This window comes from Daktulosphaira vitifoliae, unplaced genomic scaffold (assembly GCF_025091365.1).
Source record: "Daktulosphaira vitifoliae isolate Bord-2020 unplaced genomic scaffold, ASM2509136v1 Scaffold_1, whole genome shotgun sequence".
NCBI classification, from domain to species: Eukaryota; Metazoa; Arthropoda; class Insecta; order Hemiptera; family Phylloxeridae; genus Daktulosphaira; species Daktulosphaira vitifoliae.
Genome location: NW_026099572.1, coordinates 55,720,243 through 55,732,957, shown reverse-complemented (window position 1 = coordinate 55,732,957; position 12,715 = coordinate 55,720,243). Strand labels below are relative to the sequence as shown.

Below are 12,715 nucleotides of genomic sequence, written 5' to 3'. Positions count from 1 at the left end.
AAAAAAAAAATAGATTTTATAGCGAATCTTACTTAATATCCAACGTTAAAATAAACGTTAACTTCTTAAACCCGGTAATAGTTTTTTTGGTTACCTTCAATTGATAAATATCGGTTAATAATATAATACAATTTTAAAGTACTTATTTTCAGGCACTAAAAAATATCAGGTACTCTCTAACTGTATCTTTTACTCATATTTTTTTATAAGGGTTTGATACTAAATTACTACTATTGTAGTAATAACGACAGAGACACAGTTTAACTTCTGTTCTGAGATTATATATATAAATCTCTCTCTACTCCCCTAAATGAAAAAAAAATTGTATGTTTACAGAGTAAAGAACTGTAGGGTATTTTATCACCTCTCTAGTAAGCCTCTGATTTTATTTATTAACTTATGTATTCACTTAATACTTAATAATGGTACGACTTTAAAAATGAATTTTCAATTCCAATCAAAATTTATTGAAATCAATTTATTATTTTAGTATTTAATGGGTTAATTTAAAGAAGTTATCGGTTTAGGTTGAAAAACCTAGTCTCTAATATGTTCGTTGTTTGATACCGATTAATAATTTTATTTAATATTCAATTACCGTAAATTTTTAAGACAAAAAAAAAAACCGGAAAACATTTTTTGATTTAAAAATAAGGTATATAATTACCAATTCTTTGGAAAAACCAGTTATTGGTTTGAAACCTTGCTTCATTTAAATTGGTATAGTTATGTATTAATTTTTATGTTTGCAAAAGCATTTGAAAAAATAATTTAGAAAGAATTGAGAGACAAGATATTTTTATGGAGTTAAATGTGAAATCACTATTAGTAGTATAAGATTTTTATCTATTTTGGCAATTTGTTATCTCGGTCTGTAATAATCCATTGCGTTTCTAAATGTTTTGTAATAAACATTTCAATTGGGAGATTTTCCAATTTCTTATTAGTTATGTTAAGCCGGGTCGTAAACATCTAAGATAAATATTAGTTGCAAAGATAGTAGAAAACATTGTACTTTTCTGTTAATCGGAGAATTTTAATTTTGACACTTGAAAATTCTGCAGAAATTTAGCGCAAACGTAAATTGTTAGATAAGTTAAATAATTGTTTTATTAGTATATCAATTGACGCATTAGTATGTATACTAAGAGGTGATTTATTTTTGTATTATTAAATTAATTATAAGTTATGACATGCTAAAATAAAATACAGCAAAATGGTTGTTTTTAAAATTGTTTTTAGTATTAATTATTGAATGGAAACTTGTGCTTTTGTTTACAAAATAAATACATAGTTACTGCTGTTAGTGTCCAATAGTAATCGTCTCTAATTGTAGTTTCTAAAACTACCCTTTCTCTTTCAAAATTACAGCGCACCAACAATGTATCGACAAAAAAAACCACCGCAAGTATCTGTGAAACCATCTTTGATACTGCTGTTTCCCTAATGTCCTCATACTCGTTAAAACCTTTTGTCGACACCTTTGCATACATTCGCCGGAAGTATTACATTTTATGCGCTCTCTGAACAACGTGTAATGGACACGCAATGGTGTGCATTCATTCGAGTGGAATATGTTGTATTGTTATACTTGCACGGTTTACGACTTTTGTTTTTTCTGTGTTGAATAATATTGTTAGACGCCTATAAAAAAAGTGCTTAAAAACTCGAAGGGTGACCATCATAAATCTGCTACTGACAATGCTTATTTTCTATGAACTTTAATACGTTCACCAAAATACCCGAATCGATTTTCACTACAGTGTTTGGCTGTATACGTATGGAATACTAGTATTTGATTGAAAAAAATAAAAATAGTAAACCAAACTACGTACGTGTTGTGTTATGCAATTTAGTTTTGAGTCGTGCTCGAGCTTCCCGAAAGCGATTCACTTGTGTGGCATTTTATAAATTCCTCTTTTATATTCGAAATAGTTTACTCATTTCAATAATTGATTTTCGGGCCGCTAAAAATCGTATTTGGGCTCTCGCATTTATGACCATGACAGATGTTACATATTCCTTTCAACAGACTTCCAATAAGCACTTCAATGACAAAATCACAGTTTTTCAAGTAGCTATTAGTTTTACTATAAGTATTTCTATACGTTCGGGTTTGATTTGACCGTATTTATTGTTATCAAATATGCAGTAGATATATTAGAGTGATATTATCTCTTAGTTGGGCTGGTCTCGCGATGACGGCAAACTTGGTGGATTTTTGATTTTTATAATAGTACTATATTCGCGTAATATATAGATTTTTTTTACTTCTGTATAATCGCGATATTTGTTGGTATTGCAGGGTTAGTACCTTGAACTAACGTGACAGTATTGAATACTATTTGACAATATAGTTGCAATATTTGCTGATTGATTTATTAATTTAAAATCATTTCGCATTTACTCGAATTCATAAAAACCATCAAAAAAAGATACTTTACGTAGGACTTATTTATATCCCTTTTGTACGTTAGCCGTGATAGTCATCAGAAAAATCAGTAATAAAATTATTTTTATTTAATTTTATTATAATCATACAGCCATGATAAAGTTTGCACAATATATCGTTTTTAATTTGATATTAGTTAAATGTTTGTTGAGTACAATCACTACTCATTTTTTCAATGTCATGACGATCACAGATTCTTTTAGTTATAATAATCATTGCGGAGTATTTTTTGGGTTTATTTCTGTTTTTTTTTTCGTCGATAATTGTAACTAGTAAAGTAGAATTATAAATAAGAAAAAAATCAATGAAAATTCATTGTTTATTACTACCGATTTTTATGATATACAATTAAATAAAGCAATCACTATAGATGTACGTAAAAAGGTTTGAATTCGATTGGTATTATTATTTGAATGTTTGAAGGACATGTTTAATTATATACAAATGCTAAAATATAAATAAATAATAATGAATGGAATAAGACCGACTGTTTTTGGAGAATAATAATATTAATCGTGTTGAGTTCTATAACTTGGACAGAGACCTTAACAAAATACATAAAGTTTAGTAATATTGAGAAAAGATCATTTTTTTGTATATATTTGTATACTATAACTTTTTTTACCTCATTATAAGTGAAAGAATCGTTAAATGTTATTCAAACAAAAATCGTCAATTCTATTTTCATTTTCTGGTGATTTGTGAGTTGGACATAGTAATATTTTAGACATAGTGTGTTTTTCATCATAAACGTTATTTATTTTTCTAATTTTTTATTTGTAGTCGACTGATGGTTTATAAGTTAAATACTTATATATTCCATCTAGTCATAATGCTATTGTGTTATCATATGCGTAAGGCTTTAACTGAACTCGGATAATGCGAGTTTTCGTGAAAGTTCGAGTAATCGATGAGGATTTACAAAGGACAAACTATTATTTAGCGGATACAATGTGTTTTGTTTTAAAGCAATATCAATAATGTCCCAGTCACTGTAACATAAGTAGAGTAATGACTTTTTAGAGTAAAGAGAGTCTATAACACTATTGTATAGAATTTGAAAAACAATAAAAACCACAATTATGCAACCCATGTTATTGAAGTAAAGACATATTTTTTTTAAAAGAGTACGAAAGAGCGGAACTAAAATAATTGATCTATGATAAACAGTGTTTTTACAATGCAAATACATATCGCTGGTATAGAAAATTAACGGGAGTTTGTGTATGTTTGTACGGTAGGCGGGAACCCAACACAACATGGCAAAACACACATAATTATTACCATAAATCTCCAACCGCGTTTGATTACATTCACCAATTTAATTATTAAAACTATGAATGGAGAATTTTCTAATTGAGACATTTGTGCCGCTTTATAATTTTAATCGCAACAGTTTTTGGGTTCATGTGCTCAAGCGGATCGCAATTGGTCGATTATTTATCGTTTGCATGTAGAAATGATTATATTTTTGTTTATAGTGCACGTTGTATGACAGGTAATACTCACATTTTCGAATATCCAGCTTAACCCGCAACCGTCATTTGCACTGAAATCAGCTGGTGACAAATAAATATTAAATGGTGTAATGTATAAATTCATCCGAACGCTATTACATTTTAGTAACTTTCTAACGAACGTATCAGTGAATATCCATCTGTCACAAACCGTTTAACTTATTTGATGCGAGAGATTAAAAATGTATCAATGATAATCGACAGATACGGGCGCGGTAAACTTGTACCCTTTCACTTGGGTTTTTTATGTGTTAGATATTTGAATTAATCTTTTATTCCGTCGCAGATAGGTTTTTAACGGAGTTAAACAGCGTAACACATTATATTTCCTGTGCACCGCCTGTACGCACTTTCAGAACTTTCTGTGTTAGGACTCGAACGCACACTATGAATGAGGAACGCTGTACGCCGTCCGATTTGCCTGTGCGATTCTGGTGGCAAATTCTGCAATCATTTGGCATCTCGGACACCCGGCACTAAATAAGTGGTATTTCTTCATTTTTTTGTTTTTAATGACAACTGCACCAATACTACAATTCCAATTTACTGTTTGCAGTAATTACGGCTAATGCAGCAACTATTAGCGTGATGCCGTTTTGATTTATATTCTGAATCACTCGCATCGTTTGATCTACGGCCCTTCCGACCGAAACGATTTTTCGAAATCAACACTTTTATTTATTATGCTCACGTGCCAGAAATAAAACAAATTTCACTAGACGCGCAGGCGTGCCATTCAAAATTATTCTGCTGAAAACGATCAGTTTGTTGATATTTTGGCGAATGATATAATTGTGTTGTATTTTAATTAATTACACTTTTTCTGCATAGACATCTATCAAATGTCGTTTCAGTGAAATGAGCAATAGTTTCTAAACTGAGAAAAATAGTTATTTCTATGCTAATACAATGTAACTGCAATTGAAGAATTGATAAGAATAAATATTTGAAATTGAAGAAACGAACGGAACGTCGAATGTTTTAATGAAATTTATGAAAATTTGAAAGTGGAGTTTTCACCTGCAGGTTGGGTTGGTAGTTTGAATGGACGAAACGTTTTGTTGTGGAATATAAAAATTTGAGGGATGACACAAGAGTTTTCAAACAAAAAATGACAACGCGCGCGCTATGTCTTGGGCGTTTCCTTTGTTGCAGTATCATATTAGAAACACTACAATCGGCTGTACAAAAAAAAATATTTATATAATAGTCGTTGAATTTGGATATGACACAATGTGTTCACGATAATTGGATTACTCGTGCTGTTCAAGGGATCAATCATTATCATGTGCCACTTGCTATCTATTTGACGATATCAAATGATAGCTGAATAATACTATTCTAATGGTATCCACAAAAGTGACCGGTAAAACAACTCTGCGTATATATATAAAGAGTGCTGTAAGTTGGTAGACTGATTAGATCGGAATTGTTGATTGCGTTCTGGTGGACTGGATGCTTCGACCATGAAAATCTTTTAATTAATGTGTCAAGAGGTCCTGTTTAACCGCTTGTCTCGATTATTTTATTTTTATTTATTTTACAGTTGCCAGAGATCGGTGGGAATTTCATTAAGGAAAGTGACAAAAAATACAATAATAAGTAATACCGTCTCGGAACTGCAGGCATATTAAAATTTCCGAGATGTAAAAAAAAGGCGGGCAAGTTGTAATTTAACTTTTTCAATTTCGCGATTCCCTCCGCTCGATTCGCCTTCCATCTTATGCAATACGTCGCCCCTTGTAAATAACTGGCGACACGTATAAACATTCCAACTTATTAACCTTGTTCCGCTATATCGCAACTATAACTCGTCGACCCATAGTTGAATGCATGAAGCGTCGGGGCGATAAAGGTTCAAAATCAACAGGTGCATTATGGAACAATTTACCCGATCTGCACTTAATGTGACGTCGTGGTGCTTATTTCGGTTTGTTTGCCCCTTCCCCTAGTGCCGTTATATGCGAATATAACGCACAGCGTGTTCGCCTTGCCGCACGGTTACATTGTTTCTACACCATTACTCTTGTTGCTGCAATGTTTACAAACGCCGCAGTGTTAAACTCGCGTCTCGCGAATAAAAAATTGTTGTTAGTTTGATAAGTAGTGTGCATGCGTTTGTTAATGTCAGACTGTATACTGTGTAGTAGCGGTACAACAGTAATATTAGCAATAACTGTCGTGCACGATATCTAAACAGTGTGCTACGCGTAAGTCTCTCGTGTGCGCAGCTCGCCGACTTGACAATTAAGTAATCGTCAAATCGATACGTGCAAAACGACAACCTCCTCGGAGCACTCGACGAAATTTTTCTAAAAACCGGCAGCTCCCATAAATCGTGCTTAAGTGGAAGTGCTCACACACACACACACGCGCGCGCGTGCACATACATATATACATTGACGAAGAACAAACGGCAATAACGCGTGCTTGAAAATATTTAAATAGGTTGGTTATATGTGGTCGCCGAATCGATAAAAGTAGAAGCACACGCTCCGCGCGGAGAGTATGACGCGCGCCCGGCCCTACTTTACGCATCAAAAGGTTGCCATGGAAACGCGTTAATACGACCCGCTCCTCTTCTTCGAGGCACCTCATGGACCTCCTTTACCTCTTAAGCATTCGCCCGTCCGTCCCGGTCTACCCGTTCCTCTTGTCTTTTCCACTCTCATTCCGCTCGGCCAGGCCACTACTGAACGGCCGCACCTTACCGCAAGCGCCGCTCGTCCACTGCCCGACCACCAATTCGGGTTTTATCTCTCAGTAAATCCGGTCCGCGTTTCAGACCCCTCTCCGCCTTTGCTTAGCGTTTTAATTCGTCCGATTTTTACGTGTCAATTATTATTGTTTTTTATGTGCTCTGGGGGCCAAGCCGTTCTGGAACAAGTTCAGACCAGTGTAATGTTTTTACACGTTCATTCGTCACTTTTGCCACGACGTATAAAAACTGAGCCGTATCAACTCCAGATAAACTCCAAGACGAGACGCGTAGTTTTTTTTTTACGGGCTCATGAATTTTAATCGTTATATATTATAATTTGTCTCTGTAGTGTACTCCGACCGTATTACACTGCCGTGCGTTTAATAACATTACACGTATCCGCGCTGAATCCTATTGGAATTTTTTCCTTTTGATCACTGCCATTCAAGATACGTTTCTCCCTCACTAGTTCGCACACAAGTGAGTGAGCGCACACGTGTCTCGAGTAGGTTCGTGGATGATTCACATAATGTACTTCAGGTTTATGTTGTAATAATAATAACTTTGAGCAACGGCAAAATGACTAGTATAATAAAAATAATGCTAGGTGCACTATGTATTTTTTTATTTGATGACATTACGCGAGCAGTTTGCCCCGCTCTTTTTCGCGTGTATTTACAGCACGGAAGAATTTTTCCGATTGAAAATCGCGACTTCAAACGGCCGCCCACCAACACCTCAATGATATCCCCACAAATATAAATCCCAAAAGTGAATTATTATGACTCCGTCAAATGGAATTTAAACATTGTTTTGTATTCATTTCAGTCGTTAACGACTAATAAACCGCTTTAATGAATTCGCTCCATTTCTAATGACATTTTATACATAAATCGCAACTTTCCCGGATACAATTATTATTAGACTTTGCCGCTTTTGATTTTCCGCTGTTTGATTGGTTACAGATCAAATAAAATAATAATCAAACAATTGTATTATTTTGATAAATAAGTACAGCGTCCAACGTATCATAATGTTAATTTTGGGAAAATTCTTAGTAAAATTTGAATGAATAGNCTAATGTTAATTTTGGGAAAATTCTTAATAAAATTTGAATGAATAGTACATTTTATTGAACAAATATATTATAATAACTATTATTATTGTCGAGTTATATTGTTACATAATATTTTAATACATTTTTTTATGCCACACTACTTCCAGAGCTCGGAAACTTTAATATTATGTCCCACGTGTTAAATTCTAAATGAAATTTGAAACCGAATAATTTTAAAAATGCTTATTAAGTAATCGAAAAAATAATGCGAGTATTATGTTTCAAATTTGGTAACATGTTAAAAAACATGTTTGATGAAACTTTAAAGAAACGATTTTTATTTGTTACGGATAAATATTCTTTAGGTTCTGATATTAAATCAGAAATTGAATTAGATAAAATGAAATTATATGTACATGAGATTTTTTTTAAATAAATACGACCGAGTGTGTTTAAAAACTTGAACAAAAATTTTCGGAAGCCTCGAAAATGATGGGTTTTATATTATTTATTTGATACAGTAAAAACAAAACAATGTCTTCTAAAAGAACAGAAAATAAGTAATTTCGATTTCTTTTTAAGGAAAGCCTTTTATAGTTGGAATTTAGCATTTTTTTTTTGTTTTTTGATTCAGATAAATAAAGTTAATAGAGTATAAGTAAATTGAAAATTGTATTATATAAACTTACTGAATAATGATCGTTGGCGTGATAAAAATGTTGCAATATTTCACCAAAAAAACCATCAAGGGGGGAATTATTAATAAATATTTTTACAATCGTCCATCTGTTCTAGTATAAAATAAACTGAGCCAGTAGAAAACAATACAAACTTTTTTAATAAATAATAAACGTTTGGGTTGGTTTTATATGTATTGGAAATTTTGAATTGTAGAAAAAAAATGTATAAATATTAAAAAGTACTGTATACTCGTTTATCACTATGACTGGTGTTGGTTTTTACGTCCACCGCGATACTAAAATAGATTTATAACGATCTGTTTTATACAATAAACCATGTTCATTGATAACAAAACAATGTTTTATACTTGGTTTGATTCTACAATATTGTTTTACTCCATTTTCATGATATTGTGCAGAAAACGTCGAGTAACTAATGACTGTGGCGTACATACTATTACTTTGAAACGACTGGATTTTAAAATTAAATTCAGTGATAAATTTCTTGGGAACTAGACGAGTTATAGATGCTTCGTATGAACTGTAATACGTCTAACGAACCAAGTATTGTTCGGCATGACTCCCATTAAGTCTACTTACTTCCTTAGGTTATTTTTGTTTATTTACAGACAAAGCGGAAGAGTTCATCTCGAGGCAGTTTCTGTGCACAAGCTATTATGCTTACTCATTTTCATCATTCTAACATCTTTGTACAATTTATTACTTATAGTACAACGATGCAATAACAACAATAAAAATACATTTTGTTGAAATAACAGCTTACTTGTATATATGAATTTTGCATTTTTTACAATGTATGCGTGCAAATAAATATGAATTTAGAATTAATTTTTGTATCATAGTTTTATAAAAAAATGATATTTTAATAAAAAATTAACGATCTGAGTTGTTATTTTAAACTTAACGCCGTTTTCAAACGTACATCATATATTTTATGCTCTTTATAATTGTTTTGTTTTTTTAATTTTAATATATATATCATATTGTTAATGGCTTTCTTAATTTTTAAATATATTATGTGTTTGTTTATATTTATTATACTTAATATTTATATTTGTACTATTTACCAAATATTCGAATTTTATTCAAAACATAGAGTACACACTAAATTATAACTTAGTTTGTAATGAAATTATAATGAGCTAACGTGCGGATTGTTCAAGTATCTACTTACACATTCGAATCGAAGTATTTTTATTATATACAGGTTGCATCTTTACCGTATATTGGCTTTTTAGTTAATCTGTCGCATTATAATTTTTATGAGTAGCTCAATAAAGATTTATCAGAATTACAACAACCTTAACTAGCTATTGAAGAAAATTTGAATATTAATGTTCTATTTGTATGAAATCCTATTATTTGTTATGCAAATGTCCTGCTTTGTTTATAATTTCAATTAAATGTGTTAAACGTTTCATTGGGATTCTTTTAATAGAGTACCAAACGGACAATTGTCACAGCTGTGACTGTTTACCTATGGCATTTGAGGTGATCGTCTCAGTCGCCATTGCTAAGTATGATTTATATGTTGGAAGATAAAAAGTTTTATTTTTATAAGACAATATTATTTTGTTTTAAAATAATTATAAAATTGGTATAAAGTTTAAGCAAAAAAAAAAACAGTTTTTTTTATATATAGCACAAGTTTATATTTTTCCTACAATAATGAACATAATTGAATAAATTTAAACGTTTACATAATTGTGTACAAAATTACATTTTTTTTTCAACTTTTTTATTTTATTTCTAAACTGAATTTCATTATCTTTACAATACGTCAATTATTTATAAAAAAATAATAAAATAATATATTCGTATATAATTAGATTTAATTATCAACAATTAGAAATAGATATTTATATTTATATGATTTTAATCAATTAAAGTAGATAATATAAAATGTATAGAACAAAATTCTTTAAGATAAACTGCAAATAAAGTAAAATCATGCAAAATCATAAAGTAATAAAAGAAATAATTTTGTAAGCATTCGAATGTTGCTTACATTAATATGTTGTATACCAGAGATTATTTTGTTGTTGCGTTATTCCAAATTTGACATGTGTATTCCTAGAACATTGTATACAAGTTAAATTAACAAAATATTTAATTTTTTTATATTTTATATCATAACGTATTTTTGTCAACTGACCAATTTAAGTTTTTATTTAGACAACATAAATTTTAAGCTACTTTTGCTAGTCATATCGAATCTGTTAATTATTGAAAAATATTGAGGCAAATAAGTATAATTGAACACAGACATATGACATCCATGTTTAATGGTTTAAATTTTCAATTTCTAAAAAATACAAAATATTTTACGTCAAGCGTTATTGTTTCAAATAAATTACAATTAGCTGAAAATTTCTTAATAAAAATTCAATCGCCAGACACTAATAAAAAACACAATTATACGTTTCTCTAAAAAAAATATTAAGTAAATGTATGTAAATTTATTATTGATCAATTTGAACGGAGTTTACCAAACTATGTGTGAACTGTTTTGTGGTACTTGATAGTAGTCGCAAGTACTTTAAAACAATGTGGTTTTACACGTTTAATCATAAAAGTTTGATTAAAAAACCTCGGCCGCGATTCAAGGCGAGGTTGTCTTATGGAGGCGTACACGTCAACCAGCCACACCAAGTCTGGATATTCTTGAATGTTACACAAATCGATCTCCAGATCAGCATGTCTGAAGTACTGACAATCAATGTTGTCTCGTATTTTGGTTCGACTATGAGCAAATACATCAGGTCCTGAATACTTGTAAATTTCCTGATACTGTCCCGACTTGTAGAAAAGTGTCCACAGATTTTCAGGAAAATGGATCATGGTATTCAAGTAGTTGCCGACAAAACGTAACACACGGTCCTTGTCTCGAGGATCAATCAAAGGTTTACGCTTTTTGGATGACGTCTTATTCTTTATAATTTCCATGTTAATGGCAAACATAACAATGATAAAATGAATAATGACATTAGTAATGATGTCCACATTAAAACGCATCACAAGTTCAAATATGATGAATAATACAGCCATCATTTGACGTACAACTTTGTGGGCCATTATTTGAATGATTGTTATGAGAGAAACAATGCGAAACGAAATATTAGCTTACTTAAGTACAGCAGAGAACGTAGTCTGGAGAATTTTGGCTATGAAAGTGAAAAGTAAAGGTTGTAAATTGTAGTTATTGATTCATCTTAACCATAGTAACGTATCTAGTAAAATCAAAAACTTTATAAATTAAAGTAATAAAAAAATTAGAAGAGTTACTGTCTTTTAATATAAATATCATTTTAAAATAATAATAAAAAATAATTTTTAGTGACATGGATAGGCTATTTTGATATACGATATTTTTATGTTTTTAATAATATCAAAAATGTTTTCGTTCATTTTTTGAAATATAACAAAAGCTAGACTAACCCGGCTTTTGGTTGACTAAATTTGAGTAAATAACTTATAGTCTCAGAAATTGTCGAGAATAACAAATTATTGAAAAGTGAAATTATTTGGTTGAAAAACTCCACAGATCTAAAAATTTAATTTTAATTGAAATATATTAAACAATTTTCGAGTTATTACACTAACATCTTGACTGTACGATAAAATCCCAAATAGTCTTTGAAATACTTTGTTTTTTTAAACTTTTTGGTTTGATTTTCTGAAAATAAAAATATTTATCCCTGTTCGGATTTTAAACCTCAAAAAATGTTGGTGTCAAGTAGCGATTTTTTAAGTTCTGTTTCCTTTTAGTAGCATTATACATGATAAAATGCAGTAAATTTTATAATTAAATGCATTTACAAGTGTATACGTAATTATTTTTATTTCAATTGATTTCCTATTTACATGAGAAATGATCTTGTAATTATTTATCTAGAGCGCTACAACTCAAAATTACATTTAAATCTCAAATATTTTATTAATTTAAAATCTTGGCTATTATTATTAATAGTATGATAAGTAATAGTATGTTGTTCTGATTGAATTACTGATGGGTTTACATTATGATTATTACATTTAATAAATTTTACTTTTGTGTTTTAGTTAGATGGAAGAATGTTGGATGGTGATATCAAACGGGTAAGTGGAGGAGTCGGCAGAAACATTGCAGACGCTTTGAGCTTATTTGGACACAACGTCTGTTTTATGTCGGCTATTGGTACAGACTTTAACGGAGATCTAATACGCTCTTCGCTTAGCCACGTGGTTAGTAAAATGCAACAATAAGTTTGTAATGATTAGTTTGAATACTCATTTTTAATGCTGACG

The 12,715-nt window shown here is 30.7% G+C and overlaps 2 protein-coding genes across 3 annotated transcripts in view; one reads left to right on the top strand and one right to left on the bottom strand.

Moving 5' to 3' along the window:
• The window catches only part of LOC126896561 (uncharacterized), a 31,894-nt gene extending 27,397 nt beyond the window's left edge, over nt 1-4,497 (bottom strand). Inside the window, exon 1 of one of the 2 annotated variants that reach the window (XM_050669463.1) lies at nt 3,962-4,497. The gene's annotated coding sequence lies outside the window, so the exon portion shown is untranslated. The remainder of the gene's footprint in view (nt 1-3,961) is intronic. The other variant, XM_050669462.1, reaches the window with a different exon arrangement.
• The window catches only part of LOC126896560 (uncharacterized), a 70,457-nt gene that overhangs the window by 32,046 nt on the left and 25,696 nt on the right, over nt 1-12,715 (top strand). The window contains exon 9 of the mRNA XM_050669460.1: nt 12,491-12,652. Within this exon, the coding sequence (XP_050525417.1) occupies nt 12,491-12,652 (162 nt within the window). The remainder of the gene's footprint in view (nt 1-12,490; nt 12,653-12,715) is intronic.